This window comes from Phocoena phocoena, chromosome 11 (genome assembly GCF_963924675.1).
Source record: "Phocoena phocoena chromosome 11, mPhoPho1.1, whole genome shotgun sequence".
NCBI lineage: Eukaryota > Metazoa > Chordata > Mammalia > Artiodactyla > Phocoenidae > Phocoena > Phocoena phocoena.
The window spans coordinates 6,176,717-6,194,951 of record NC_089229.1 but is presented as its reverse complement, the minus strand read 5'-3'; the positions used below and the strand labels follow the sequence as shown (position 1 = coordinate 6,194,951).

The 18,235-nt window shown below is 51.2% G+C and overlaps 1 protein-coding gene across 1 annotated transcript in view; it reads right to left on the bottom strand.

Moving 5' to 3' along the window:
* The window catches only part of TTLL1 (TTL family tubulin polyglutamylase complex subunit L1), a 36,590-nt gene extending 19,766 nt beyond the window's left edge, over positions 1-16,824 (bottom strand). Inside the window, exons 1-2 of the mRNA XM_065887477.1 lie at positions 16,695-16,824; positions 4,947-5,063 (exon numbers count right to left, since the gene is read on the bottom strand). Coding sequence (XP_065743549.1) covers positions 4,947-5,059 — 113 coding nt within the window. The 5' untranslated portion in view covers positions 5,060-5,063; positions 16,695-16,824. The remainder of the gene's footprint in view (positions 1-4,946; positions 5,064-16,694) is intronic.
* Positions 16,825-18,235: the final 1,411 nt, after the last annotated feature.

Sequence of the window (18,235 nt, the reverse complement as noted above, 5' to 3'; positions counted from 1 at the left end):
CGCCAGGGAAATCCCAGGAGCAGTAATTCCTAAATATCATCAAATATTACTCAGTGTTCAAATCTCCCCAGTTGTCTGATAAATATTTTTTTACAACTTTGGCAAATAAGGGCCAGGCCTTCTGATTAGTTGTTCTCTCTCACACACATCTCTTTAAATCTATACATTCTCCCCCACCCCTCCTTAATTTTTTTCTAGGTAATTTATTTGTTGAAGACACCGGGTATCTGTTCTGTAGGGGTTCTCACAGCTTCCTTATTTATCATGCTCCCCAGGGCCCTGTACTTCCTGTAAGTTGGGAGTCAGACCTAGAGGTCTGATGAGCTGCAGGCCGATGGGGGCAGAGCTGCGTCCCGGGGTGGCATCCAGCCGGAGAGCCTCTCCCTTCGGGATGTCAGTGACTAGTCAGCTGCACTGCCCAATAGAAAATGTGACCCACAGCTGAGTCACATAGTGAATTTTCTAGTAGTCACATTAAAACAAAAGTTAAAGGGGGACTTCCTTAGTGACACAGTGGTTGGGAATCCGCCTGCCAAAGCAGGGGACATGGGTTCGATCCCTGGTCCGGGAAGATCCCACATGCCGTGGAGCAACTAAGCCCATGCGCCACAACTACTGAAGCCCGTGCACCTAGAGCCTGTGCTCCGCAACAAGAGAAGCCACCACAATGAGAAGCCTGAGCACCGCAACGAAGAGTAGCCCCTGCTCGCCGCAACTAGAGAAAGCCCACGTGCAGCAACGAAGACCCAATGCAGCCAAAAAAAAAAAAAAAAAGTTAAATGAAAGAGGTGAAAGTAATTTTAATGTATCTTATTTAACCTAATATATCCAAAATATCATTTCAACATATTACCAACATAAAAATTTGTGATGAGGAATTTTACATTTGTTTCTTTGTACTAAAACGGGAGCGTACATCACACTCCGGCACATGCATCTCTGTCTGGACCAGCCACACTTAAGTGTCCTATTGTCCTGTGGTCAGCGGCCTCCGTCCTGTACAGGCGTAGATCCTTATGCCGCGAGGGGTTGCAAAACAGTGAAATTCTCCTTTTTCATTCCTCCTTCATTTATCGGCAGGAATATTTCTACAAGGAGAAACTTCCCTTCGTCAACAATTTAGGTAACCCATGAATGGTTCGTACAGGAAAGACTGAGTAAGTGTGTGACTCTTTCCCTTTACCAGTTTTCAAAATAGTGAGCTGGTTCCCTACCACCCGCAGACGTGGGATGAGCTGTGTTCTGGGAACCTATCACTGCAAAACGAATCACCCAACGTTAGCTACTTAAGACAACCACCATTTTATGATATCTCGAGGTTTTGTGGGTCAAGAATTTGGGCAGGGCTCAGCAGAGCGCTCTGCCCCACGCAGCACTGAGGTCGCTGGGTGGGATTCAGCCGGCTGGTCTGGGGGCCCCGAGAAGGCTTCTTCCACATCCGGCACCTTGGCAGGCATGGCTGGAAGGTGGGTGCAGCTGCCACTTCTCCAGCACAACGGTCCCGGGACGGTCAGGCTTCTCATGTGGCAGCTCAGGGCTCCCGCAGGGGGTTCCCACACAGGAGGAGGAAGCTGCGGGTTTCTTAAGGCCTGTATCACACTGACTGGATCACACTGACTGCATCCCACTGGCCAAAGCAATCACAGAGCCCACCCAAGGTCAGGAGGAGGGGAACGAAGACCCCATCTGCAGAAGGAAGTGGTGTCAAAAACTCTGTGGCCATTTTAATGTGCCACAAATTATGTGGGGCTTTGTTCCGTTTCAGTTCTTTTTGGGGAATTTTTATGAACTCATAGATTCAAACATGATTCATGAGTTTCAGTCTGCTGTCATTATTCTTATGGAAGCTCTAGGTGTCCCTATTTTGGGCAGAAGGAACTCTGCAAGTTGTCTCCTGAGTTTTATTAACCTGAATCCAGCAGGCCTCGACGACGTCCTCGCTTTCCCTTAAGACAAGCTATTCCGAGCTCACCTTGTACAATTCTTCCTGAGGCCCAGCATCAGGCATTTCTCCAAGGAACAAAGGACGCTTTGTTATAAATAAATGTTCACCTACTGTGTAGCCTGATTGTAAAAAGGGCCCCAATTGTCCACCCCTCAACTCCCATCAGGAGGTAACATATATTTCCCCTTGAACTGGGGCTGACCTAATGCCTTTCTTTGGCCAAAAAGAAGGGCAGAAGTGATGGTGTGCCATTTCTGAGACTAACCCCGAAAGGCCTTGAGAGCTACCACCTCCCTCTTGGGCCCCCGACACCACCACAAGCCCAGGCTAGCCGGTTGGAGGGATGTGAGAGATTTATGGAGAGAAGCCCCTGTCGTCCTAGCCAAGGGCATCCTAGACCAGCCAAGCCTCAGATGACCCACCAGGTGACAGCAGATGTGTGAGTGAGCCCAGGCAGGAACAGTGAAGTTCTGCCAGACCAAAGGAACCGCTCAGCCAAACCCACAAACTCATGTGCGGCAAAAAGCGGTTGTTGTTTCAGGCCCCTAAGTTTGTGGTGTTTGTTACTCACCATCAGTTCGGCAACAGATAACCCATACACCCCCTCCAGGAGAGCCAGTGTTTACCTGTTTCACACTCCTTCTGCTTCCTGCCCACATGCAAGCTGTTTTTGCATAGTTGTTATCAGAATACAAATACAATTTCGTAATATGTTTTTCTTCACACTTACTGTTATTCAGTTTCCCAAACTGCTTTATAATCATCACAATTATTTCAACGGCTGTACCGTAATCCACTTGGTTAATCTATTCACCTTTCCCCAACCAGTTAATGTTTAGTTGTTTCCAATATCCTTCCCTAACCAATTTTTAAGACCCAACAGGACACTTAGCGCTTAAAGCGTGAGCTCTCAAGATATCTCAAATATCCAACCTTATCATATTGTTTAGCTCTTTTCTTCTCTGTCATTCTCTTGTTGGTTAAGAAAAGCTCCAAAACGCTTCTCGGCATGAAGAAGCAAGCATTCAAATCCCCACCCCCCCACCCCCATCCCTGGCACGTGACCAGCTGCCCAGAGAAGCCGAAAGAATGCGCTGAGTTCTGCTGGGCCCCACAGCACTGGGCAGTGGGACACCAAACAGCAAGTACAAAATACTGTCCTGTTCAGCCTTCTTTTCAGAGCTCCCATGAAACAGGGCTCTGGATAAAGGATTTCACTTTACCTTTGAGAAGAAAGAACGTAAACTTGACACTAAACCATACACAGGCACTGAACTACTCCATCAACGCCCTTCCTCTCTGCAGTCCACACTCCTGAAGGGAAATTAGGTTGCAGTTCGTTTGTTTGTTTGTTTATTGGCCATGCTGCCTGGCTTGTGGGATCTTAGTTTCCCAACCAGGGATCGAGCCCAGGCCCTTGGCAGTGAACGCGCAGAGTCCTAACCACTGGACTGCCAGGGAGTTCCCAGGTTGCAGTTTACAGGGCAGGTGACTTCACTGCTGCCAGGAGCAAAGCTAGGGTCACCTCTCCATCCACCGCTGCAGCTGGAGGCTGGGTGCTGCCTACTCTGTGCCCAGGCCCGGCCAGGCTCCGGGGATGCTGAGATAAGCCAGGCCAGGTCCTCATTCTCCAGGGGTTCACAGTGACACTGGAAGAGGGGACAGGCCGGGAAATCACAAGTCACAGCACTCAGCATTTGCTGCCACGGCACCAGAATAGAGCAGCCTGGGAGGGCGCGAGAGGCAGAGGCGGCTTCCAGGGCAGGTGTGCTGGTGCACAAAGGACAGCGCCTCCCCACACCACCCGCCATGCGCCATGCGCCAGGCACTGCCCCGAGTTCTGTGCTTCACTGCTTCCTTGAAACCTCAAACGGTATTTGCAGAGAGAGACCAAGTCCTCTGCTAACAGCCACACAGACGGCAGCGGAAGAGCCAGGGCTGAAGCCATGCGTGGCTCTGGCCCCAGGGTCTGGACGTGTAACCCCTGGATGCACTGCGTCTCCAAATGGGGGGCTGAGGAAGCATAGAAAGCATAGCACGTACACAGACGGAAAAGAAAGACAGTTTCAGCAGTGGGTCAACAGGGGAAAACGCACAGCCCGCTGCACCAGCGGGGACCAGGGGAGGAGCAGGGAAGAGAAGTGGCTGAGAGAAGCCGAGTAACATCTCTCAAGGTGGCGGCAGGGAGAGTGAGTCCGGGGCGGGGGGATGTACAGGGTGACAAAGGCCCTGCCGACCCCGACGTGTGCCCCCACTGGTCCCCTGCCCCCTCAAAGGTTCACTGCAGTGCTCTGGACCCAGGAGCTGCACAGGGTCGGCGAAGTGTTTGGCTGAGGAACCCAGCAGGGATGTGGAGGCCGCCCCGAGGGAGGGAGCAGACCAGGCCTGGACCAAGGAGGACACAGGACCTCACCCTGAGGAAGTGAGAGGCGAGGAGAGGAGTCTAGGAAGACTCCAGGCTCCTGGCTGGGTGGTACCACCCGGGACTCAGGGCCCACACACTGCTTTTCCAGCCTCATGCATTTCCGCGGTTTCTCAGTCAGTCCAGCCGGCACCCTCTCGGCCTAACGGGAGGGAGGTGAAAGGAAGCACCGAGCTCTCCCCACAGCCCTTCCCCCAATCTCCTCCCCACACCACCCCACAGGATGCTGACCTCCCCAGCGCACCCCGAGGTGCCAGGCAACAGGGCACCATTGTGACCAGCATGAACTGGAGGCAGGAGGGCTCTGGTTTCTCACCCAAATTCCCACTGCCGTGTAACCACACTCAGCCGTGCTGAGACATCCCGGGACTTCCTGATAACCAGGAGCAGGGGACACTCCACCACGTATACTAACCCAGGGCCTTCTCCCCGCATGCACGAAGGGCCCAGATGAGCGAAGTGTAAGGGGAGGCGGCACGATGGCTTGGAGGTGCCTGCACAGGACAGTCCGTGCGGCATGGGATTGACTGCGCTGATAAACGGGCTCTGGAAGACAACCAAACCCTGGTTTATACTTACCAGTAAAAATTCCAGTCCTCGTTTTCTGTCACTTGGACCCATCCTCTCTTTTCAAAGTTATTTATCAGCACCGACTTCTCGATATCAGTGACCCATTTCACTTTTCCTGCCATAATCCTGGAAGAGATCACCTTGTCGGAGCCATGAAACTTAACAACTCACGTCCCTCCGCCCAAAGGAGTCCTCTACACGCGGCGAGCAGACATCCCCCACCCCCAGCTCAGTCCTCCCCAGTGGCTCTCAGCCAGGGCAGGTCACCCCCGGGGGACATCTGGCAACGCCTGCAGCACTTCGCTTGCCAGGACTGGGGGTGAGGGATGCTTCTGGCATCTGGAAGCAGAGGCAGGGATCCTGCTCAACGCCCTCCGACGTACAGTATGCCCCACGCCAGCCCCCACCAACAAAGCATCCAGCCCCAAAGACCAGTTGTGCTGAGACTGAGAATCCTGGTTAAGTGGGAAATAATGGCAACACACGCCGAATAGCAGCTGTGACTGGAGCCACAAGGACAGGCACGAGGACAGGCACCACTGTGAGAGCGGAGACAGCTGGGAAGGCTGCCCTGAGCAGGGACCCTGGAGCTGACTTCTGATGGGTGGGTGGGAGTACTCACCCCAGTCTGGGCACCCCCCGTCCCCTCAAGTTCTGCCTATCTCCCTGCTGCTTCCGGATTCGCTACACCAATTCACTCTCTTTAACTGTGGGTGATCTTTTTTAATATTTATCTCTTTGTTTATTTATTTTAGCTGCATCGGGTCTCAGTTGTGGCACGCGGGATCTTTTTAGCTGCGGCATGTATGTGGGATCTAGTTCCCCGACCAGGGATCAATCCCGGGCCCCCTGCTTTGGGAGCACGGAGTCTTAGCCACTGGACCACCAGGGAAGTCCCTAACTGTGGGTGATATTGTTTGTCTGACCACATCGATCCCGGTGAACAAGCAACGTGGCTCTCACTGTACTTAAAATACGCAGACCCCTGGCCCTCACCTGCTTTTCCAGGTGCATCTTGTGCCACCTTCTCCCTCACCCGCTGTTCCTGCCACATTGGACTTCTCTGCCCACCTCCTCTTCTACCTCAGGGCCTTGGCACATGCTTTGCCTGCAGCACTCCGCCCTGCTCTGCCTGGCCAAGCTACCGCCCACCAGTCTGCCAGCATAAGTGAATGTCACTTCCTCCACAAAGCCTCTCTGACTCTCCAGACCAGCTACGCGGCCCCTTGGCACCCTGCAGTTCTGTCCTTGCTAGAGGGCAGGAGCTGGCTTTCTTTGTCACTGCTTTGCACCCAGGGCCTGGCACCGTGCCTGGCATGCAGCAAATGATCACTTCAGAGAGAATGAGTGACTGTGGTCACAGGCCTGTCAGTACCTCCATGTGACTTTGAGAAAGTTTCTGGACTTGTTTCCTCCTTTGAATTCTCATTTTCAAACTGCTGGGGCAGCCCAGGATTCCAGGCTCCCACCCCAGCGCTGACCAGAGAAGGCTGCATTTGTTACACTTCTGTGTACCTCTTCACAGAAGGTGAAGGGCTTTCAGGAAGAAGGGCTTCTGTGAAAAACTGGGCTTGAAAGCCAGGGGACCTGATGAGCCTCGAGGGCCTTTTATGAAACGAGGCACCTCCTCCATGGACTTGTAATAGCTTCACATTTGGGCAACTTAACCGGGCAGAAAAGGCATGGGACGTAGAGATGGGGACCCAGGTATGTGTTGCTTGGGAGAGGAAAAGAGAAGACACTCTCATGATAGAATCCACCAGGCGGAGCTCGGGGTGCTTCCACCCAGCATCAGCCCACTCCCTCCTCGTGTTGCCCAGCAAGGCGGGTAGTATCATCGAGGCGGGACTGTGGTCAAGCATAGGTCCCGGAGCTTGGGTTTGAGGCCCAGCTCCACCACTCACTAGCTGTGTGACTTTGGGCAAGTTACTTAACCTCTCCGAACTTGTTTCCCCCTCTGTAAAATGGGGATAACAACAGTATCTATCCATGTCATAGGTTGGAGTGAGAAGTAAATGCGTGAACACATGTAAAGCACCGAGAACGGTGCCTGGCACGTAAGGAAGCAACTCATACGATTGTCATTATCCCCGGTTTTCAGATGAGGAAGCTGAGGCTCAAAGGTTAAGAGCCTGTGTAAGAACAGACCAAAGGGACTGATGGTGGCTTGAGCCAAACCTAGCGTGACCCTACTCTAAACCTCTTTCCACACAGCCCAGCCCTTCCCTCTGTGAACTTGGCCTTCATCAGGATGATGACAACGCCCACAGGGTCAAAGTGAGGAATAAATGGACCGCTCTCTGCAAGCTCTAAGTGCCACATGACAGCCACATAAGGCTGCCAACTGATCCGTCATGACCCACGTGCAGGTCAGCAGCCACCACACGGAAATGATGGCAGAAGCACCACAGAAGCCGAGTCCCCGTGTGCCGGTAACTCATGTCTGTACCGGAGCAAACCCCGCACGCCTCACACCCTCTTGCACTGTCCAGGCCGACTGCTGAGGGGAGTTTACTTTTTCACCACTGGTGATTTGCACATACTGCGTTTGTTACAAATTGAAGTTTTGTGGCAACCTTGCATCGAGCAAGTCTGTCGGCACCATTTTTCCAACAGTATTTGCTCACTTCATGTCTCCGTGTCACAATATTCTTGTGATATTTCACACTTTTCCATTATTATATATGTGCTACGGTGATCTGTAATCTTTGGTGTTACTACTATAGCTCGCTGAAGGCGCAGGTGATGGCCACCATTTTTTAGCAATAAAGTATTTAGTTAAGGCAAGTACCTCTTTTAGACAAGTTGCCAACGCCCAATACCGTCTGCAGGACAGTGTAAAGATAACTTTTAAATCCAGTGGGAAACCAAAAAACTCATGTGACTTGCCTTCTTGCGATAATTCGCTTCACTGCGGTGGTCTGGACTGGAATCTGCAGTTATCTCTGAGGTCGGCCTGTATTTGATTTCAGTCTAAACAGCCCTGCATCCCTGACCAATCCTGCTCGTACTCTGCCCCCTAGAGTCCAACTGCAGACACAGGATTTCAGTGAGAATCACCCCCAAGCCAGGTAGCACCGACACCACAACCCACACCCTGCACTTCAAGCGCCAGTCTCACTGGGCGACCTCACTCCCGCCACAGCTCCCACCTGGAGATGACGCAGAAGTAAAAGCAACAACACAGAACAATGATGAAGGCCGTACTTTATACGTGTCCTGCGCTTCAGTCATAAAATAGTCTGAAAATGCTTCCAAGGGTAAACTCCTAAACCCAATCGGGCCGATGGGGCAAATATTCTCACCTTCACTTTACTGAGCAGGAAATGGAGCCTCCGAGAAAGGTAGGTTTCCTCTCGGCCCCCTGCACCCTCCACCTGCTGTGTGGACAAGTGGTCACCAAGGAAAACATCTCAGCCCCGACCTACCATAGGTACTTATGGAGCCACCGGGAACATTGAATTTCTCTTCAGTTTCACCAAATTTTGACTCGGATTCTTACCTAAAATAAAATACACAAATGATTGGCACAAAAACAGACATATGGATCAATGGAATAGAATAGAGAGCCCAGGGACTTCCCTGGTGGCACAGTGATTAAGAATCTGCCTGCCAGTGCAGGGGACGCGGGTTTGAGCCCTGATCTGGGAAGAGCCCACATGCCGCGGAGCAACTAAGCCCGTGCGCCGCAACTACTGAGCCTGCGCTCTAAAGCCCGCGAGCCACTACTTAAGCCCGTGTGCCTAGAGCCCGTGCTTCGCAACAAGAGAAGCCACTGCAGTGAGAAGCCTGCGCACCACAACGAAGAGCAGCCCCCGCTCACCGCAACTAGAGAAAAGCCCGTGCACAGCAGCGAAGACCCAACGCAGCCAAAAATTAAAAAATAATAAATGTATTAAAAAAAAAAGATTAGAGAGCCCAGAAATAAACCCACAGACATACGGTCAATTAATCTTTGACAAAGGAGGCAAGGATATACAATGCAGAAGACAGTCTCTTCAGCAAGTGGTGTTGAGAAAGCTGGACAGCCTCATGAAAATCACTGAAGTTAGAACACACCCTCACACCACACACAAAAATAAACTCAAAATGGCTTAAAGACTTAACTATGAGACATGACACCAAAAAACTCCTAGAAGAGAACATAGGCAAAACATTCTCTGACATAAATTGTACCAGTTTTCTTAGGTCAGTCTCCCAAGGCAATAGAAATAAAAGCAAGAATAAACAGATGGGACCTAATCAAACTTATAAGCTTTTGCACAGCAAAGGAAACCACAAACAAAATGAAAAGACAACCTATGGACTGGGAGAAAATGTTTGCAAATGATGCAACTGACAAATGCTTAATTTCCAAAATATACAAAGAGCTCATACAAGTCAATAACAAAAAAAAAAAAAACCCAATCAAAAAATGGGCAGAAGACCTAAATAGACATTTCCCCAAAGAAGACATGCAGATGGCCAACAGGCACAAGAAAAGATGCTCATCATTGCTAATTACTAGAGAAATGCAAATCAAAACTACAATGAGGTAACACCTCACACCAGTCAGAATGGCCATCATCAAAAAGTCTACAAATAACAAACGCTGGAGAGGGTGTGGAGAAAAGGGAACCCTCCTACACTGTTGGTGGGAATGTAAATTGGTGCAGCCACTATGGAAAACAGTATGGCGGTTCCTCAAAAAACTAAAAACAGAGTTGCCATATGATCCTGCAATCCCACTCCTGGAGAAAACTAATATAATTTGAAAAGACACATGCACCCCAATGTTCATAGCAGTACTATTTACAATAGCCAAGACATGGAAACAACTTAAATATCTATCAACAGATAAATGGATAAGGAAGATGTGGTATGTATATACAACAGAATATTACTCAGCCATAAAGAAGAATGAAATAATGCCATTTGAAGCAGCATGGACGGACATAGAGATTATTATACTAAGCAAAGTAAGTCAGAAAGAGAAAGACAGATATCATATGATATCACTTATATGTGGAATCTAAAATATGACACAAATGAACATATCTATGAAACAAAAACAGACTCACAGACATAGAGAACAGACTTGTGGTTGCCAAGGGAGACGGGGTAGGGTAGGGAAGGATTGGGAGTTTGGGATTAGCAGATGCAAACTACTATATATAGAATGGATAAACAACAAGGTCCTACTGTATAGCACAGGGAACTAAATATATTCAATATCCTGTGATAAACCATACTGGAAATAAATATGAAAAAGAATATATGCACATATAACTGAAACACTGCTATACAGAAGAATTTAACACAACGTCGTAAATCAACTATACTTCAATAAAATTTTTTTAAAATTAGGGGAAAAAAAAGTTAGGGGAACTTCCCTGGTGGTCCAGTGGTTAAGAATCCACCTTCCAAGGCAGAGGATGCAGGTTCGATCCCTGGTCGGGGAACTAAGATCCACATGCCGCAGGGCAACTAAGCCCGTGCACTGCAACTACTGAGCTCGCGCGCCTCAACTAGAGAACCCATGTGCCGCAAACTACAGAGCCCATGCGCCGCAAAGAAGAGCCCACGTGCTACAACTAAGACCCAATGCAGCCAAAAATAAATTAAAAAGAAAAAAAAATTAGGGATTTCCCTGGCAGTCCAGTGGTTAAGACTCCACGCTTCCAAGGCAGGGGGCGCAGGTTTGACCCCTGGTTGGGGAACTAAGATCCCACATGCCATGCAGCCAAAATATTAAAAATGAGAAAAAACATTAATACACAGAGAAATGTACACAGCACAAGATCAAGAGGTGTTCTAACAGTTTATGAATACAGCCAAATGGTAACTAACCAGAACATTCGGTGGATGGCGTCTTCTGTTTAAGTGCCCAACGGAGGATGCCTTGGGTTCCTCTCTTGTCATGATAAGTACTTCTGAATTAATTACTTATTGGCTCCCGCTGACCTTCCCAAGCTGCCAGGCCACCCCTTCACTTCACGCAGCCCTTGCTCTGGCTGAATGCACCCCCCGCTGCTGCTCCGGGCTCACGTGCTCGCCCGCGATCCTGTGCCCACGCTGTCCCTCCATCCTAACGCCTCTCTCCACCGCTCTTTATCCAGCTCCACGCGGGGCACAGTTCAAAGGCCACTTCCCCCAGGGGGCCATTCTCATCGCCTTCACTGGAATTAGTGTTTCCCTCCTCGGGACCCCCTGCAGACCCTTCCTGCCATCCTTGCTGGCACTCAGAACTTCCCAACTTGCATTTCAGTTCTTTATGTACATTCCTTCCATAAATGTGTGAGGCGAGGGACTCTCGTAGTCACCCGTTTCCCTCTCAACCCACTGATTCTAGATTAAAAGGGGAGTATCTGAAGCGAACCCTACAGTCCATTTGCCCGACCCCATTATCTCCAGCCCTTCAGCACATGAGACGCAAAAAATGACTCCTTGCTGTGTGAGTGACTGATGGACAAGTCCTCAAGGCTGGGTCCTTGGAACCTGACTCATTGCTTCCCTGGAAATGATATGGGTTGAACTGTGTCCCTGAAAAGATACATTGAAGTCCTAACCCGGGTACCTGTAAACATGACCTTATTTGGTCAAAGTATGGTCTTTGCAGTTACGATGAGGTCATTCGGGTCAGCCTTAATCCAATGACAGGTACTCTTATGAGATGGAAAGTTGGACACAGACACACAGGCAGGGAACGCCTTGTGAAGACACAAGAACGGACAGACAGACAGAGGGAAGGCAGCCATGTGCAGATGGAGGCAGAGATCAGAGGTAATGCTGCAACAAGCCAAGAAATGCCTGGGGCTCCCAGAAACTGGAAGCCACAAGGAACCCTCCCCTAGAATCTTCAGAGAGAGCACGGCTCTGACAACACCTTGATTTCAGGCTTCTGGCCTCACTGCGCCACCCAGTTTGGGGCACTTTGATACCGCAGACCTAGGAAACTAATACAAGACACAGCCATCCTAAACACTAGGGAAAAACGAAGAATAAGAAATGTACACCCATAAGGAGGTTTACGTATATATATTTGGGGAACAGAGCACAGTAAAATGTTGAGCAAGAAGACAAGAGAGTCATTTACGGTTAAAAAAGGAAAAGATGAAGGAAGGCCCCCTCTCCTTTAAAAGAACCTCTTTTCGGAAGTGCACCAAATCAATGTGGAAACCGCCACTGAGAGCAGATGAAAAGGCAGCCTTGGGAAGAGCCAAAGGAGGGAGGGCAGTTCGCTCCACACCCGAGGCTTAGAGACCCAGCTCGCTTAGAGACGCGTCTGAGCCCTGGAGCCGCCGCTGTGGATCCTGGCAAATCCTCCCTGGGCCTCAGCCTCCCCAGTGAAATAAACGGGAAAGAACTGACTCACTCAGTTACAAAGCAGAAAATACCACACCATTGTAAAGCAATTAGACTCCAATAAAAATGTTAAAAAAAAAAAAAAAAAAAAGTGACAGCTCCTGGGCGGTGCTGCTGGGATTACTGCAAGGTCAGGTGGGCGTGGACCTGGCACACAGCAGGTTCTCCAAACCGTCAACTGGGTTTGAAACCAGTGCATCAGGCAGAAAGAGCTTCACCCTGAAGCTGCCCCCCCCACCCCGATTTCAGCTCCGCACGCGCCTCCTTTCCAGCTCCTCCTCCCGGAGGGCTTGCCAGGCCCCGCCCTCACACAGTAAGTGAGTACGTATTTCTGTCATCCCTGAAACAACAGCTACCACTCCCCGAACACCAGGATGCATCAGGCCCCGGGCTGGGTGGTGTGTGTGTAGATCCTTCTCTACTGGGTACATGGTTACGGCTCACCTGAGGCCGGCAGGCAGGTACTCTCCCCACTTACAGACGGGAATGTGGGCTTGGAAAGCAAGAGGCAGAGCAGAGACTGCTGCCGAGGCAACCCGCACAGTCTCCCTCCCACACGGGGTGTCAACCGTCATTACACGCATCCCCCTTGTCAGGCGTCATCGACCCCACAGGGCAGGGGGTAGGTCACCCAGTACCCAGCCAGGGCCAGGCACAATGAGGGGGCTCAGGTACCACCTGTAGAACAGACTAAGGAACCAGCTGGCCAATCCCCACATTACGGAAGCCAGGGCTGACGCCTTCCCAACCCTAGGAAATACTAAGCCTTATCTATTTATCAGGTAAATAGATAAATACCTGATGTCAGATTGTTTTCCTGTGGCTTCCTCCTAAAATAGAAAAGAAAAAAAAAAGTGGAATTAGCGGTATTATGTGACGAACTTGACACGTTACCTCTCTACTGGTTCATATGAACTGACACCTCAGAATTTTAAGCCACAGGGTCAGCTACTTTCAAACTGAGCATGATAAAAACCTAATCAGGAAAAGCAGAGAGTGACGTGCTGGTCCTCATGCTGCCCACAGCTTGAAGTCAGAGTGGGCTGTCACTGCCTCACGCATGTCAGCCTCGGAAAGCCATCCTAAAACCAGGCAGTGGCTGGTTACTTCCAGAACACCGTGGGTCCCACTCCTGGGGCAAGTGGGCAGGATCTTCACAAGCTTGAGAACAGGTTTCCGCCGGGACATCCCTGGGCATCCGGGCCACCGATAGTGTAGTTTCTCATCCATCCACTGGGCACCGACAGCCACTCCGTGCCAGGCGGGTGACGGGAGACGGAAAGCCACCCGGGGCCAGGTGCTCCTGGACAGTCCTGATCCAGCGAAGGCAAGAGACGCGTTCAACCAGCGGCAGCCCCGGCGGCAAAGTGCTTTAACGACCTAACAAAATCCAACCTCAGTCCTGGGGAGGAAGTAACCATCAGTCCAGTCCAGCAGCAAATCATGCCCACTCCACCCCCAGAAAATTCCGGATCCGTCTGTGCCTCTCCCCAGCATCCCCACAACCCAGGCCACAGCTGGCTTCCTTGGCCCCATTCTCACCCCACGGCAACACGTTCCCCACCCAGCGGCAGCCCAATCTTTTCAGACACAAAGCAGGTCTCGTCACTCCTCTCACAAGCCTGCAGCGGCTTCCCACTGCACTGAGAATAAACCTAGCAGCCCACCCATGGCCTGCAAGGCTGGCCCAGCGGGACCCGGGACCCCCATGCCTCTCGGGCCTCGTTTCCCAGCGCCCTTCCCACCTGTCTTCCCTCTCCAGGCGCCAGCCTCTGTCAGCTCCCCACACCCGCCAAGCAGCATCCAGTCTTAAGGCTTTGCTCTTCCCCCACACCTGGCCCTTTCTCCAAGGTCAGCTCCTCAGACTGGGTTTCCCAATCTCAATCCTCCCCCTTTACAGAGCTGTCACTTTACTTCTCCGTGGTGCTCACGTTGTACACAGTTGCTGAGTCGGCGCCAGCTCAAAGCATGGTCCGCGGACCGGCAGCACCCGCATCACACCTGGAGCTCGTTAGAAATACAAATCTTCCAGCTCCCCCCGTGCACACACAAGGGTGCACACATCCAGACTCTTTGGGAGCGGGGCCCAGGAATCTGTGTCTTAACAAGCTCTCAGGCAATTCTTATGCAAGTGCAAGTTTGAAAAGACCTGGCCTATGAGACTTCCCTGGTGGTCCAGTGGGTAAGACTCCATGCTCCCAGTGCAGGGGGCCCGGGTTCGATCCCTGGTCAGGGAACTAGATCCCGCATGCCTGCCACAACTAAGAAGTCCATATGCTGCAACAAAGATCCCGTGTGCTGCATGCAACGAAGACCTGGCGCAGCCAAAAATAAATAAATAATTTAATTTAATTTAATTTTTTAAAAAAGGGACTTCCCTGGTGGTGCAGTGGTTAAGAATCCGCCTGCCAATGCAGAGGACACGGGTTCGATCCCTGGTCCAGGAAGATCCCACATGCCGCGGAGCAACCAAGCCCGCGCGCCACAGCTACTGAGCCTGCGCTCTAGAGCCCGCGAGCCACAACTATGGAGCCATGCGCCACAGCTACTGAAGCCCGCATGCCTAGAGCCGGTGCTCCGCAACAAGAGAAGCCACCGTGATGAGAAGCCCGCGCACCTCAACGAAGAGTAGCCCCCGCTCGCCACAACTAGAGAAAGCCTGTGCACAGCAACAAAGACCCAACGCAGCCAAAAATTAATTAATTAATTAATTATTTTAAAAAAGAAAAGACCTGGTCTAGTTCATGTATTTGGCTCCTTGGTGACTGTTTGTCTGACACAGATACGTCACATTGTGAGCAGCAGTGCTGTGCCACGTTATCTCCTGCTGAATCCTCAGCACCCAGAACAGTGTCTAGCAATAGCAGGCTCTCAACCAATACGTGACGAATTAACAAAAATAAAGACGTGAATTCCCTCCACACACACAGTCAAACAAGCACTGTTTGTGCCAAGCAGTGAAGTAGGCGTAGCCCAGCCCTACAGGGCCTGTAAGTCCCAAGGGGGAGACCCAGGAAACCATCACCCATAAACACTTCCACAGCTTTACCCTGGTGAGAAATAGGAGGCCGGGAGTTTAGCTGATTTCCGCCGAGCGAGGGAACATCTTGGGAAATCTCTGTGCCTACAACCCCAGGAGGACAGAGCTCTGCCAAGAGGCCTTTTACCTCCTGGAGTTATGACTACTCCCAGACAAAAGTTAGAACAACCTCTGAGGAGAAACAGTGGAGGGCGGGGGACTCACCCTCATGGGAGTCACTTCACTCTTCTGGGTCCAGCCATCGGAAAATGGGAGCAGTCTCTAACCTCATCCCCCTACCCCAGACACTGTGATCACTATCAGTTTCAATAAAGTCCCAGCTGGGCTTCCCTCGTGGCGCAGTGGTTGAGAGTCCGCCTGCCGATGCAGGGTACACGGGTTCGTGCCCTGGTCTGGGCAGATCCCACATGCCACAGAGCGGCTGGGCCCGTGAGCCATGGCCGCTGAGCCTGCGCGTCCGGAGCCTGTGCTACGCAACGGGAGAGGCCACAACAGTGAGAGGCCCGTGTACCACAAAAAAAGAAAAAATAAAGTCCCAGCTAGGCCAGGATCCTAGGACACTGCATTCTTTTCCAGCTAGTTAAGTCTTTTTTGAAAAGGCAAAAAAGAGCCATCTTTAAATAAAGTAACAATATAAATGACTTCACATCAGTGCCGTGCAGCATTAGGTCGCAGCTGTGTTACCCTGACAGTCTCCTCACCCCCATGCTCCACGTACCTGTTTACCAGTGCCTGTAACTCCCTGAGTGCAGGGCAGGGCCAATCTTTTTGTACTGCCACAACCCAGCACCCAAATGTGCTCATTAAATATTTCCTGAACAAAGAACAGCTTTGCAAACAAACCTCCAAACGGCTTACAACGACCAGATACTTTTAGGTCTAGAATGAATCCCCTGTAATGCCACAGCTACTCTAGGGGTGTATGACTACCACCACCCCACCCCCTCTAATGATGGGGAAACAGTCCCCCAGAGAGAGGTGAGCAGGGCGGGGAACACTTATCTCCTGTCTCCTGTCCAGAGCTCTAGCGACAGGTACACCGCGCCCTGCAAGATGCCAATAGGAACAATACAGATTGCAAATGAATGAAAAAGCCTAGGAACAATGAAATTCTGGGATAACCGATAATAAGAAGAATGCAATTACAAGGATCGAGCGGCACAAGTTAAGTCATAGGAACTCGGAGGAGGAAGAGGGGCACAGTGGTCAGCGCAGGCTTCCCGGGGAACGCGAGTCCAGCGAGCAGCATCTAAACCGCACCTTCGCGGCCCCGTAGACCAGGACCCACAATCGTTCGCGCATGCGCACTCGCCCACCCGGCACGGCCACACCCTCGGTCCCCGGAGGCGGCGGCCTCGGCGGCGGGGCCTCACCTGTGGGCGCACAGCGCGGAGGAGCGCCCAGAAACGCGGAGCACGGCGGCCCCGCGCCGCTGCCCGGCCCCGCCTCCAACCCCACTCGGCGCTCAGAGGAGGACGCGGACCGCTACCCGGCGCGGACCGGCTCTACTTCCGGGGCGGTGCCCTGGCAACCGAAGACGCGGCCTTGCCAGCGCCGCGACTGATTCCGGGGTCAGACTTTCCCTGTCGGTCTCTACACCGCTATGCCGGTGGCCTGCTACGCCTGGCGCTGAGATCCTACGAGGAGTCATGCGTCCACCCCCGGGAGCCTTGCAACCTTCAGGACCCAGAAATGAGGTTGCGAGGGGTCGGGATCGAGCCTGATAGTGGGAGGTAGAGCAGTATGATGCCTGGGGCCCTGGGTCCAGTCGGCTCTTTATCCCCTCTGCTGCTCAGCTTCAGTATCTGTAAAACTAGGACTGTTCATAGCACCTCCCTAGTGCTATTGTTGTAAGGATAACAAGTTGTGCTCAGCAACCAGTAATCAATAAATGGCCTACTCAAAGGTAACCTCATTGATGAAGTGTTCCCTGAAAGTGGGACAGGTTTAGGTCCTCAAACTAGATTTTTAAAACGCCTTCTGTTAGGAAGAGGCGGCCTAGCCTAGTGAGAAATTTAAAACTGAAGCCAGGGGAATTCCCTGGCGGTCCAGTGGTTAGGACTCCGCGGTTTCACTGCCGAGGGCGCGGGTTCAGTCGCTGGTTGGGGAATTAAGATGCCACAAGCCGTGCACGCGTGGCCAAAAAACCCAGAAAAACAAGCCAGGCCTAGATTGAATCCTCACTTCAAAATCTACTAGCTTTCTGGCTTTTGGCAGGTCACCGTCACTTCTCTTGCCACAGTTTCTTGTCTGTAAATGGAACAGCAGCACCTATATTGAAGAGTTGTTGGGAAGATTATTTTTTTAAAAAAAGGCACAAATACTTGTTGAATTAATACAAAATAAAAGAGCATGTACCCCAGACATCTGTCAGCCATGAAAATGTACTTGAAGGCAGCAGAAAAGAAGAGACACAGAATTTACATTCCTGCTCTGTTACATTCTAGGTGTCTGGGCATGGGAAAATCCCAGCCTTTTTTTTTTTTTTTAATAAATTTATTTATTTATTTACTTACGGCTGCATTTGGTTTTTGTTACTGTGCGTGGGCCTTCTCCAGTTGCAGTGAGCGGGGGCCCTCTTCACTGCAGTGCATGGGCTTATCACTGCGGTGGCTTCCCCTGTCATTGCAGAGCACGGGCTCCAGGCGCGTGGGCCTCAGTAGTTGTAGCACATGGGCTCAGAAGTTGTGGCGCACAGGCCCAGCTACTCCGCGGCATGTGGGATCCTCCGGACTGGGGCTCGAACCCACATCCCATGCATTGGCAGGCGGATTCCTAACCACTGTGCCACCAGGGAAGCCTCTAGCCTCTTAATTACATTTTTTTCATGGAGAAATGGGAATAATGATCTCCATCTCTCAAGGGTGCAAAAGTGTTTAAATTCCTAGGTGAATAGCACCTAGGAAGATGTTTA